This window comes from Centroberyx affinis, unplaced genomic scaffold (assembly GCF_046629955.1).
Source record: "Centroberyx affinis isolate AG114_WGS23_722 - 3 ecotype Tasmania unplaced genomic scaffold, CSIRO-AGI_Caff_v1 ptg000939l_1, whole genome shotgun sequence".
In the NCBI taxonomy this organism is placed as follows: domain Eukaryota; kingdom Metazoa; phylum Chordata; class Actinopteri; order Beryciformes; family Berycidae; genus Centroberyx; species Centroberyx affinis.
In genome coordinates, this window is record NW_027279514.1 from 374,582 (window position 1) to 388,538 (window position 13,957).

Here is a 13,957-nt window from a genome sequence, read left to right on the forward strand (position 1 = left end):
CATGTTTTGAAATACTTTGAATTTATCCATTTAAAGCCACAAAATAATAAAACGTTTAATGTACAAATGTGTCAAACAGGAGAAAATGCAGATAAAGCTGGTAAGCACAATACAGAGTTCATAAGAAATGCTGCTAAAACAATGCAATCACAAAATTGGATGATCCCAACAAAAAAAAAAGATTAAAAAAAAAACGTATTTCTCCACAAAAACTAATATTTTGGGATAAATGTTCAATGCTAAATTCAAATGCTGAATGACTTGTGATTCTTCTGAAACCAAGGGACTAAGATGTTTGGGACCAAATGCCATTTCCATGAATTTCCTTTCAGACATTATGGTTACCATTTACTCATACAGCAATAATTTAAATAGAAACAAACTAATATCACACATACATGCAGCTGGAAACCTGAGAACAGAAGATGTATTTTGCTGTATAGAATGGGAGCATTGTGCGTTCAGGCCTATATTCATTTCTTCTGTCACACAGAATACATATAATGTAAACGAAACTATGAAGAAATCTTTGAATTGTTATCCACCTCCTTTAATATCGGCATGACATGTTTATTTACACATCATAGTTTTAAAAAATGACTACCATCATGGCAGCCTCCAATGTGCGTTACAACATCCTTCTTCCCCAAAGTCAAAGGTGTTTTGCGATGCATCTGAGTCGGAGACAGACATCTGTCTTCAGTCAACACCATGATATTTCACTGAGAATCCAGAGTTCATGTTCAGAGCAAAATCCACTCCATATTATTGAACTTTGCTGCTGGTTAGTCTTGCAGAAATTATGTTGACATTGTTGCTTTACATGGCAACTTTACAAGTCTTCAGTGCAAATGAATGGCTCACACATTGGCTACGCTTCTGTTCATAACCCGGCTACTCAAAGAACAAGGTTTTACGTAGATGCATGTAAATGTCATAACTGGGTTATGGGTTGGAATAACCTGGGTAAACTGGTACTCCGAATACTGGTTACCCTGGTTAAGATGTCTCGCTTACGCACAGCATTATGGGTACGTTTTGATGTCAGCAAAAACCATGGTGACAAACACTATTTACTATTATTACAATTTGGATCATCATTTTATCCGTTTTTGCAGGCGGACTGTTCTAGCCGGGGACAGGAATAGTCTGTTAATTGGTTTATTCGTGGAAACAGGGAGACTCAGTCACTGGGTATCAAAGGTTCAACAGCTTAACCTGAATAAGACTTGAACCAGAGTATGGCCAAAAGCTGGGGTGACTCTGTGCATGCATACGTAACCAATGGCGATTTCCTTCTCTGCATCTCCGTCATGGCACCCACATGCCAGTGTGGGCTTGGACTACCTGCTGCTGTCCATGCTTTGTTGTCGAGCCTCATTTGGTTTGGCCCAGCAGGAAGCGAGACACGTTCTCATAAACTACAAAGGTGATGCAGCAGGCGGGAGTGACGCGGATCACGTTGGGGATGATGCCTTTGTAGAAACCCACAGCGCCCTCGTTCCTGGTGAGATTGGAAAAATAATTACCGCACTGTGATAACCCACATGGTAATAATTAAGAATGCCACATAAAAGTCACTGCTCCCTCTGGCCCCGGTAGACTGCAGGGAAAAACTTAAAACAGATGACAGATTAAGGGGATAGCATGTCACTGTACAGTAACAGCAGTTAACTAAGGTGTTTCCAAACTTTTCAATTTTTAAACTGTGTCAGAAATTAGTAGCCTTTGTTTTTACCCTGATTTTGCTGGTTACTATATCCAAATGAAAGTGAGAAAGTCTGATATAATAGGTTTTCATTTCAGGCTTCAAGAAAATAAAAACTAGACAATTTTAAAGGGTATGCAGAATTTTAATATCCAGTAAGAGTTTAAATACAGCAGCTAAAAAATATTTCCCTTTGAGTAATTTTGCTTAATGTAACAAATTTGGAAGATTATTGTTCAAACCGGACAATACCATTTTTTCTTTTTTTAGGCACCCAACTTTAGAGAATTTGCCTAAGATGGCAGTGTGAGTGGATCGGTGTTCTACCTCCATGTCCGTCTGACGACATCGATGACCCCGTTGTACTTATTGTGCTGGTCCTGCAGGCGAGCTCGCACCACCTGGTACGGGTATGTTGTAGCCACAGCAAATATTTTGGATAACGCCGCCATTGTGATATATTCCAATGGATTCTGTATACACAGAGAGATAGATGGAGAGAGAAAGAGAGAGATGGAGATGGAGAGAGAGAGAGAGAGAGAGAGAAGTGAGCAGAGCAGAGTAGGAAAACCGATGAGTCACTTTTATTCCTAGTTATCAATTGTGGGTTCATTCTTATTAATCTGAAGATTTAGGAGCCATATGCCCCAGTTACATTTAAACTTTGAACATGTTTCCAGATCGCTTGTGGCTTATGGGGTTAATGACTCACCAGCTTCGCATCTGAAGGCATTTTCTTGTATTTGTTGTAGTCTCTCTTCAGCTCCTCGTAGGCCATGAACTGCAGCGCTCCGTGAGACGTACCAAACAGACCGGGAATGTAGCCCTTTGACAAGTGTTATGCTCCGTTAGTCATATGTGCCACACATGCTCCTTCAACTTCAAGCAAATATCCACAGTAAGCATTATGCATCAATAGCAAAGCCCAACACACTGTAGCTGTACTCTGGCCTTATCAAAACACCCCTGGCCAGGTTGTCATTGAAGAATTTGGAATCAATTCTGCTGCCTGGCTAAATCAAATTTACATAAAGTTAATAATGTATAATTAGCTACAATTTATATATATAGCTACTAATTTATATATTTATATATATATATATATATATATATATATATATTTATATATACTGTATATCTTCTATATCTTTATCTTTTTTATCTTTTTGCATTGTCTTTTTACATGTGATGTTAATGCACTTTCACTTTTTAGTCTTTATTTTTATTTTATTTATGTACAGCACTTTGAATTGTCGATGTGTATGAAATGTGCTATATAAATAAACTTGCCTTGCCTTACAAAAGACTTACAATGCTGCACTTTGCCATCATACATGTGTATGTGTGCTTTATTATTATGGAAAAGTAGTGCCCTCTAGTGGTAATTCATGGAATAGTACAGAACTTGATTTCAACCCAGCAGGCAAAAAGGCTGATGCACTGCTGCTATTCTAAGTCCTCTACAAAATAACTTCAGTATTAGCTGACAGTGGCTAAAAAGAGCCTCATGTATTGTTGTGTGACATGGAACTACAAAGATACACTGAAGTCTTACCCTGTATAGTCCAGGCACTCCCTCATGGCGGTAGATCTTCACCAGAGCATCCAGCATCCCTTTGTACTGTTTCCTGGTGGGGTCGGCATTGTACTGCAGCACCAGCCGGGTCTTGGTCACCCAGATTGGGTTGGTTAAGGTGAGTGTCAGTATGCCTAGACAAGTGGTAAATTATTAAGATTAGGCTGACAATAGGTGCCAAAGACACAGGCTCTCTTATGTATGATAGCAGCATTATGGGACCACAGCAAGTTATGCAACCGAACAGTCATATTAGCCTAACAGAGACATTACAGATCTATGCTCTGCTGGGATTAAATTAGGTTAGAAAGTTCAAACGCTAAGGATGAACCATATGTGAATCATTTTTGCTTTTCTAAGCTGCTATTGTGTAGCACTGATGACCTCAGATCCCACACTCACACCTAACTCATTAAAACGTATCAGTGTCATAGCACAGAGAGGTCACTCTCTCTCGTGACTTCACCAGTTTTTATCAATTAAGCTTTTGAGCGGCTTACATTCAACCCCTAACTCGGTTAGGCGTGCAGGAAACTGATCCATGTGACTCTATGAGACCAAAATGATCAGAGAGGCTATGGGCTAATTCGTGTTTGCCTTCTGTGAGCCGCGGCCAGCTCACTGCAGTATTATCTGGCTGTTATTGTGAACCCAGTATTGATCATGAGTGTGTCAGTATAGGGCAGCAGTGGTGGGATAGAGGCAGCGCTAACCTGCTTCGGCTGCAGACACCAGGTGCTCCGTGGCACTCAGTTCAGATGGACGACCTTCCTTTGTGTATGCTTTGATCGCATTGTAGCTGTGGAACAGATAGCATGGGAAATAAGACACGTTCCAATGCTGGCAGACACGAGCAGAACACATAAGCACATGTGCACAAGCATGCACAGTCAGAAACACGTACATACATGCATACAGCAAAGTGACTGAGAACATAACGTAAGTGACGATAATCATGTTGTAATGGTGTCATCATTGTTCATAATAAAGTCAGGAAAAGGACAAAGTATTCTCGCAATGATGAAAGAGTTAAGAGTGCTGTGCCATGTATGTCCTTGAGCAGGTTGGAGAAAATATGGTCCGAAAGGCCTTTAGCTTACGTACAAGAAGAAGTAGAGACCCCATGACGCTCCAGCACCCCAGATGTTGGGTGTCACTCCTTGGTAGAGTCCTCTCAGCCCCTCCTGCTGCCAGACGCTCTTCATACAGTGCAAAATGCCATTGTATTTAGGTCTTAACTCCAGTCCGTCACTTACTACATGAAAGGAGATTTAGGATCACTGTCAATGCATGTACAAGTTAGTTAGGTATGTTTCTAGTGCCATGTGTGGCAAACACTTCCACGTGCATTGAAGCATGTTGAACATTGCAGTTTCGGTTTGAAGTCTGAGGAAGAGCAACCGCAATAAGTGCCTCTCTCTTCACCATTAAGACAAACTCAATTCTCCAATACTTCCAGGACTTGTTCACACAATCTACTTCCACTAAAATACACCGTGGTGTGGGCGGTAGCGAGTAGTGTAAAACAGTTCTAAAAGTTTAGATTTTGTTTAATTATTAAATTATTCCGAAGTTACCAGAAGACCCTTATGATTCGCATGAGGTCTTAAATTATGTTCTACCAGGTCTATATGTTTGCCAAGGAGGCTAACTTTAAAATACCATATTTTTTAATGGAGTTTCGCGTACCGTTACAGGTGTTTCCATTCAAGAGAACGCAACATATCAGGCTAGATTAATACTTAACAGGACTCGTTACAGCAACTGGCAAGGCTATAGTGCAATAGATAACTTAGTTACTATTACAAAACACAATCATCAGTTATTTTAGCACAATGTCATACTGCACAGTGCACACCCACCTGCAAACCGGATTTTGACCAGATCCAGAGGGTGAAGCACCAGTGTTGACACCACTCCTCCACTGAGTCCTGCAACCAGGTTCTCTATCCTCACATGGCTGAAGACCTGCTGGATGTGTCCGACTATAGAGACACCCGAGTCGGACTGGCTGGAGGATCCTGCTCCTGTAGAGGAGCTCATGTTTACCTATCTAACGCTAGCTAACGTCAGCTATGTTTACACCTTGTTTACTCCAGTGGCTAGCAAAGGTCTCATTCTACCGCATACAGACGGTAACAAGTCTTCTTCTTTAGTTTTGAAGCGGTTGACGGTAACACTTCAATGACATTGCTGTCACTGGAAATAATGCATGCTAACGCTGTTAACTTCTTGTAGCCTCTTCATTTTCAACTCATGTTAGTTAACCACGTTTTTTACATGCTGTAGATTATGTATGTCAAGCAGTGCCACAGCTCGACCTTGTTGCTGGTACTAGTGTCAAGCCAGCTAGAATAGAATAACAAACCTTCCGGCTACAACCTTCAAAATAAAACTCTTATTGACGTACACGTATTTCGACGTTTTTTTTTTTGGAGTAGCAAAAGAGCACAGAAGTGAAAATAACCTAGGACAGGAATCTGTAGTAAATGTAAAAATACTGTTTGTGTTGTTTGTCCTTTTCACAGCATATAGGCCTATTAACAACCATATTGGCCTATGCAAGATGCCACATATGCTACAGGGCTGCCAAAAATATATTCGAAACCACCAGGCAACATTTTTTTTTCTGAACTGTTAGAAACACCGTATAGAGCAGTAGCCCAATTCAAACATTGTAATTCAAACTTTTTTTCTAGATGGAAAAACATTTTTTGAGAGTAAATAACTACACGAGGCTTTGTGTGGTGAGCTTAACTATTCCCAAACATCTCATCAATACTTTCTCAAATTTTGATCTGAATGAAAGGAGACCATTTTGTCTAGGCGGCCTCACCAAAAGGACACTTGAAGACAAATGCCAAACAAGTAACCAAATGGGGTATTTTGCCTTCTGGGTGTTCATTTTAATTTTTGTGATAAAATGTGTATTTGGCCACAATTTCCTTCCCAAACAGCATTTCTCAATGTGAATACATATAAATATCCACCAAGAAACTGATCAATTCTAGGAACAGATTTATTTTAAATGTCAAGTCAATCATGCCATTTGGCTCTGATACTGACTACACCGACAGTCAGTCAGCACGCCAAATAAAATGTCTCGAGAAGTACAATCCGATGGGAGAAACTACTTTGATTGCAGTTCCACAATTTGGCCGCTAAGTGGCAGTAAACACTAAGTGCAACGCGTCAGGCTATGCAGCACATTGGACGTACCTGTCCCCAGAAATTCAGTCAAAATAAGAGCGTTTGGAAATTTGGCTGCGAAATTATATTAGATACAGGGTCTCAGTTAATTGACACTCCTGACCAAAATAAAACTTTTTTTTTTGTCAAAAGCATACACGTTTTATTTTTATTTTGAAGGCCAAATCACCTCGCTTCCTGTCTTACTCTTGCTTATTCTGGTAACTTGACGCAGCTTCTTCTTCTTCTGCACCTAGGAAAAGTGACGCAACCTGGAGGACTGGACATCCCACAATGCAACACAGCCAGATGAGGTCACGTGATTTCACCAACCAACACATGGCCAAACAAGCCAACGCTTGCTAGTAATTCTTATATAAATATATTTAAAAACCTAAACCTTTTAAGAGTACGTCCGTTTCTGTTCAGCCACGAAATGAAAGTCAAAGTTCTCTCCAGGAATCCGGATGATTATGTCCGGGAGACTAAACTGGATATCCAGCGTGGTGAGTGGTAAACTTTAAGCTAAGCTAACCACAGTTTGCTAGTAGCAATACTGACACATATAGGCTAGCCACCTCATGAAACCTTCAGCTCTCTCACCGGCTAAGGATATGTTTCATTAAAGAGTCAGATACCCTCACTACTTCAGATTAATGGATGAATTACAGTTTCACACGGCAAATGTTCATGCAAACACCACGTTTACTATCGATAACGTTATGTTTATTACTTACAGAAGGGGCAGCAGGCTCGATAATATTTAGTTTGCTAATTTTTGGAACTTGTATTGCTGACAGCTGCTCATTAGTTTGTATTGTAAGATGCACACAGTCCATTAATTAATGTCAGTCGGACCATTTAATTGCAAATGATTAAACTATGGCGAAAATAAGAAAATAAACAAACTTTAGTGGTCTCTGTGGTGAAATTGTGTTCTTGCAGCATGCAGCAAATAAGACCAGGGTACTGCAAAGAAAAATACAGTATAAATTACAGTAAGGCAAATGGATCATATTTATATATAATGTAACTGACAATAACGTTATTATGTGTTAATAACACATTAACTAATGTTAATGAATGAAACACTATGAATTGTAACGCAGAGTCCAAAATAACAGCAGTAGAGCAAACTGAGACAAATGAGAAATTAATGAAAAATATGTACATATGATAAACAAAAAATGAAAAATGTGAAAATATAGGAAAATTCCTAAAAAAAAAAAAGTGAATTGCATGTATACAGGGTATGCAATGTATGCATATAATTGCAGAAAGCCTTAGATACAGTGTGTGTTAGGTGTGTTGTGTGTGTATATACATATATATTAAACTTAGAGAGTAAAAAAAAAAGGAACACATTTTGAGAAGGGGCACAAAGCATGATAATATTTAGTTAACTAATATTTTGAACTTGTATTGCTGGCAGCAGCTTATGGGTTATTTTTGTAAGATAAGTATTTAATACATTGATTATTACCTGATAGCGCATTATTGTGTGTTTTTAGTCCCCAGAAACTATGACCCGACCCTCCACCCGTTTGAGGTGGCCAGAGAATACACGCGGGCCCTGAATGCCACTAAGCTGGAGAGGGTGTTTGCCAAGCCGTTCTTGGCCTCCCTGGACGGCCACAGAGACGGAGTGAACTGCATGGCCAAGCACACCAAGAGCCTCTCCACCCTGCTCTCTGGCTCCTGTGACGGGGAGGTAGATATGCATACAATGTCATCAGTATTTGCACATTTTTCTTGATACTGGTGTGATTTCCAATGATAAATGTTTAATTTGCTCCTCAGGTGAAAGTGTGGAACCTGACCAAACGCGAATGTGTCCGCACACTCCAAGCACATGAAGGTTTTGTTCGGGGAATGGTCGTCCGCTTCTGTGGCACTTCCTTCTTTACGGTACCTGCTGCCCTTCACAACACCTCAGAAGAGTCATGATTGTTAGAGTTTTTCAACTGACTTATAATACAGCTTATGCTTTACACGGTGGTGTGTTGTGTGTTACAGGTTGGTGACGACAAAACAATCAAACAGTGGAAAATGGAAGCACCGGGCTATGGAGAGGAAGAGGAACCGCTCAACACTGTTCTGGGCAAGGTATGGTCGGATGGCATCTGCTGCATTGTTACTGTCAAGTTATTACTGTGACGTGTCATTGAGCAAGACACTGAATCCCTGCCAGCTCCACAGAGGCTGTTCTGTAGCTCGCCCTGACCTCTGACCTCCCTGGAGGGGGTGGCAAGTGATCCTACAGGCATCAATAAAGTATCACATTATTACAATGATTGAAATGTTTCTTCTCGTCTGCAGTCGGTCTTCACGGGGCTGGACCACCACCAGAAGGACGGTGTGTTTGCGACGTGCGGCCAGCAGGTGGACATCTGGGACGAGCAGAGGAGCAGCCCGATCCGCTCTTTCACCTGGGGTGTAGACAGCTTCAGCTCCGTCCGCTTCAACCCTGTGGAGGTGAGCCACCATGTCACAACAGGCAGCCCAGCCTCATAATATAGATGTTTATCTACAAGGCGGGACAAAATAATGGAAACACCTAACCCTATATGAGTATCAAGTACTTATTAAGGAGTAGCCTTTGCCTTCAGAACAGCTTCAGTTCTGCACTGTGCGTGAACTCATCAGGCTATATTACACTGGTTTCCATTGCTCAGGGGTCCCAGTGTTGTGTCCCTTACACCAGGATGTGCACTTTTATGTGTTGGCCTTGGATCTGCTGGTGACTAAATGACTTCCCTGCCGTAAATACCAGCTTTGTGAAGCTCACGAAAGTATAGTTTTTGTTGAGACGGTGCATTGGAATCTTAAATTTAGCTTTGAATGTCAACCTAATGAACGCATATCTGAAATGTTGAATGGTTGGAGCCAGACCTACTTGTTTTGCGTGTATTTCCCTTTCTATTGGGCCTCTTTGGAGCTCTGTTAATTGCCCCATTGTTTTGAAAACTTGCATATAAAAGTGGTGATTTACTTCAAAGTTTAAGTTGTTATTTTGTCTTTTATATTTTATATGTGTATGTTTGAGGGGACAGAGTATAATAGAAGCACTAGGAAACCGCTGCTTTTAAATTTTGAGGAAAGGGAAGACAGCGTTTGGCATTTACCTCAACACGTATAATTGAAAATCCCATTGATGTTTTTAAAGTTTAAGACAGTAACAGCTTTTGTCTTCCCTCAGACTGAACTTCTCGCAAGCTGCGCCTCTGACAGAAGCATAGTGCTGTATGACATGAGAGAATCAGCACCACTTAAAAAGGTAGGCCCCCCACCATGTGCTGTACAAGCTTTTCCCCTTCTCTTTTCTCCACGAGGGGATGTGATGTAAACATACTGAAGTTTTCATTTTCTTCTTCAGGTTATCATGAGTTTGAGGAGCAACACATTATGCTGGAACCCTATGGAAGCATATTACTTCACATGTTCAAATGAGGACTACAAGTAAGTTGAGGATTACTTGAGTGAGAGAGTGAGAGCACATGTATCTTTTTCATTGACTCTCAAGAACTATATTCCTAATAGGAATAATTTGACTGTGTTTTTTTTCTGTCACCAGTCTGTACACATATGACATGAGGCACCTGGATCAGCCGATCTCAGTACACATGGACCACGTCTCCGCAGTTTTGGACATTGATTATTGTCCCACTGGGAGGGAGTTTGTCTCGGCCAGTTTTGACAAGACCATTCGCATCTTCCCCAAGGACAGCGGCCACAGCAGGTCAGTATGACCATAACACTTGTCAAAAATTGCCATAATCATGGCTTTGTCATTTTAGTATGATAGTATTACTGTTACATATTTTTGCTTTACAGAACTTCATTATACATTTGTCACATGTATTTAAATTGTACTACTCTTGCTCGCTGATTCATCTAGATGTGGGTTAAGAACCATCACCAGAATCAAATGCATTATTTTCATCAGTTATATAGGATGCTTATGATGAGGTCCAGCATGATAAATCCTGTGGATCGTGCAGCAGGATTCTGTATAACTGCATATTTTGGCTGCTTTATAACAGCCAAAGAAGTCATTATAAAGCATTAGCTGTTGTCACCGTATTGAATGTGTCTGGTGTGTGTGTGTTTGCCTTTCTGATGATCAGGGAAGTCTACCACACCAAACGCATGCAGCACGTCATCTGCGTCAAGTGGTCGGCAGACAACAAGTACATCCTGAGCGGCTCTGATGAAATGAACATTCGAATGTGGAAGGCCAACGCAGCAGAGAAACTGGGAGTGGTGAGTCCTGCCCTTCCTCCTCTCAACACAGGGGGAGATGTCACACCAGGATTAGATCCAGTGGCTTAGCCGGTTAACAGACCACAATGGCACCATTTTAAGTTCTGGCATATATTTAATTGTTGATGTAAGCACAGGTTGGCTAGTTGGCCATACATTCCTTTTTTCAGCTTTATGTGATCCATATGACAGGTACTAATTATTGATTAGTAATTCATGATCACACCACATGTTCAATACATTAAACAAGCTGCCGGACTCCCTCTAGTGGGTTACCTGTGCTTGACCTTGTTTTATGAGTTAGCTGCATTCTTCAACACGGCCGTGGCCCTGTGCCCACCTCAGCAGGGTAAGAATGGGCGAATGTGCCAGGAGCAGCGGCGGTGCTGCTGCCAAGTGCTCTGATGGATGCTGACTTAGGGCAGAATCACTCTCAATAAGTACAATGTACCAATTGGCACAGCGGCCCTTGTGGCAGATGGAAGTCCAAAAAACTCAAAAGCTTGTGCAGTTGTTCTACAAATCACTTCCGAAAGACTCAACTGCGAGACTGAAACCTGTTTCAGGCAAATCTCCACTGACTTTAATATCTTAGTTTGTGAGCATCACATGTATATGATTTTCAGATAACATAAGCAGGCTATGTCAGCAGAAATGTAGGCTTTAATGTCATGTTTTGCCCAACTGACTAATAAAGCTTCTTTAAAATGCTGGGAAGTGTTCCAGTATCCAAAATGCCAGTTATGGATGAATAATAAAGATCAATGGCATCTTGTGTGCCATCTCCAATAGCCATCTTTCATTCTTAATCGGATTCACTCTTGCTTATTCCCTTAATGCAGCTTCAGAGTGGAAAATTGGCCAACTTTTGGCACTTGTTTTACTGTCACTGTGTAAGAGGAGATTTATTCGCAAGCTTTGCACTTAAATAGATCAGACAAGCCCTGCTCCTATCAGCAGTTTAAATCGGCCAATCACTTAAAGCGGGGCACTCTGAACATAATGAAGCATTAACAATCAAGTTGTACTGAAGGGGTCTTTAATTACGGAGAAATGCTGAAATGCTGAATCAAGGCTATGTCTCTGTTTGAAGGCATCACACTGGACTGGCCTTGACTCCTCTATCAGCTGCTGCATGTCACTGTTTTCTCAGGACGTTCCATGGAGTGACATTTGACCCCACAGTGTACATTAGTCTTTTTTTTTTTTAAAGGTGGAGAATCAAGCACCTCTAATGATTTCTTATCTTTGAAGGGCAAAGTTTTTCATGTTAAAATGTGTTGCCTCTGTATTCAGGGCGTGCTGTTCAATTTAGCTGTAAATATTTTGTGCGGCATTAGAAGGCAACACTGTCATGTGTTGTATGCTATTTTAAAGGCATTTTTTCTGGGGGATGTAGGATTTTTTTAACATTTCAGTCAGAAAAATTTATATTTTTGTTATGTTGTTTTTTAACGTTTCTGCTAAATAAGTATGGTAATGTAGGACCTCATTAAATATGACTCTTTTAAAGAAAGGCTGAACCTTGTGATTCGAAGGCCTCACATGGCAGGACCAGTCAGTGTCACCCTGTTCCTTTTCTGTCTCATCACCATGTGGTTGGTCAGCCCGTTCAACGTTGTTCAGGAAATTCTCAGTGTGTCCAGGGGAAGTAGTTTGGTCCAACAGGATCAGCAGCTAAGAGCTCTTCTCAAACAAATTGAATCTGAGAAAAATCATTGCTTTTAATTAGAATAAAAGCCCTGGAGGAGGGCGCACTTAAAGAGCCTCAGCCAAGAAGAGTCAGAGGGGCTGATGGTTTTTATGAGAGAGATGGAGAGGCAGGGAGGTTGTTGAGCTGTTGTCTTCGCTTTTTAACAGACATTGATTCAGATTTGAATGTGCAGGTTGTCAAGCTGAAGTTACTGCTTACCCTACTGGCCAACATTTTATGATGTGAACCAGCATACCGTAACTGTCACTAATGGTGAAATGACACACAGGTATTTAACATGCATATTTGCTGCTGACAACACTGTCTGAGCTGAATTTCCCAAGGGATATAAGCTACTGATCTTTAGGTTTATATAGCTGTATTTAAACTTACAGGTTTTTCTCTGTTGAAACTGCCCCTCGTGCTTATACAGTAGATTATTAATTTATTCAAATGAGGCATCTGCAACATGAACAGTACTGATTTCTGTTGTTAGCCATCCATCTGCTCTACTGCTATCTACTTTTCATCCATCCCCTCTTCAGTTAAGCGGTCCTACCAGATAATGAAGCATCTTGCCCACTTTCTCCTGCAGTCAAAAAATGAAGGGAAAAAACCTTTGAAACTAATCATTGTGAAGACTGTTAGTCACTGGAAAAGTCAAGGTGTTTTGAGGGATCAGTGCTGTATATTTATCCTCTTTGCTTCACTTTGTTGTCTTATTCTCTTTCCAAATCCACTCTTATTCCCTCTTCATTTTCCCATCATTTTCTCTCTTTTTCTTCACTTCTACACCCTTTCTTCATGCCTCTCCCCCCCCGCCACCATGTAGCTGGCCCCCAGAGAGAGGCAAGCCGTGAACTACAGTCAGAAGCTGAAGGAGAAGTTCCAGCACCACCCTCAGATCCGACGCATCGCTCGACACCGCCACCTACCCAAGGCCATCTTCAGCCAGACCAAGGAGCTGCGAATCATGAAAGAGGCTCGCCGCAGGAAGTATGTACTCGCGCGCCCCCCCCGCCCCCCCCCCCCCACTAATTCAGCATGGCAGCTCCCTGTCTAACTATACTTGGGAAATGGGTCTTGTTACCACCAAAATCTTGGCCGGCTCAGTGAGTGTGAGAAGCCAACAACAGACACTGGCTGACACAGATATCACAACAACTAATTACTATGATGTTAGTTTTGATAAGATTTAAAGGTAATCCTCGAGATCCTGTCGCTTGGTTTTATTTGTTGTTGTTTTGGAAAGACCTACCAGACACCGGGTGTTTTAGAACAGTAAAGGTAAAAGCTTTCATGAACTGGTAAGTGCTTCCTTTAGGTCAGTCCATGTGAAGAGACCGGATTGTCCTACTCTGAGAGCACTGGTCTCTCTTTGTGGACTGGCTGAAGTGCAAGATACCGTCTTCTCAACTTTCATGAACTCAATTTCAATCGATGGTAGAGAGTAGCAAAATGGACATTTACATGAAAATATCCTGGATTATTACTTTAAGACATAGAACCAGTCGTCTTATCTTAAGAG

The 13,957-nt window shown here is 41.2% G+C and overlaps 2 protein-coding genes across 2 annotated transcripts; one reads left to right on the forward strand and one right to left on the reverse strand.

Annotated features, from left to right (window-relative positions):
- Positions 1–41: 41 nt before the first annotated feature.
- slc25a32b (solute carrier family 25 member 32b) lies at positions 42–5,596 on the reverse strand. Its single transcript, XM_071521896.1, has 7 exons — positions 5,147–5,596; positions 4,389–4,539; positions 3,998–4,083; positions 3,264–3,418; positions 2,421–2,534; positions 2,036–2,181; positions 42–1,504 (listed from the first exon to the last, which is right to left on the reverse strand). Exons 1-7 carry the CDS (start codon positions 5,325–5,327, stop codon positions 1,378–1,380), a joined length of 960 nt encoding a protein of 319 aa, XP_071377997.1. The 5' UTR covers positions 5,328–5,596; the 3' UTR covers positions 42–1,377.
- A 1,201-nt stretch (positions 5,597–6,797) lies between these two features.
- dcaf13 (ddb1 and cul4 associated factor 13) lies at positions 6,798–13,425 on the forward strand (the record flags this gene model as incomplete). The annotated part of the gene is made up of 10 exons (XM_071521883.1): positions 6,798–6,979; positions 7,985–8,184; positions 8,274–8,381; positions 8,490–8,579; positions 8,793–8,948; positions 9,673–9,750; positions 9,850–9,932; positions 10,048–10,212; positions 10,601–10,736; positions 13,262–13,425. Coding segments are annotated over exons 1-10 (1,250 nt in total), but the record flags the coding sequence as incomplete, so codon positions are not given.
- Between the last annotated feature and the right edge of the window lie 532 nt (positions 13,426–13,957).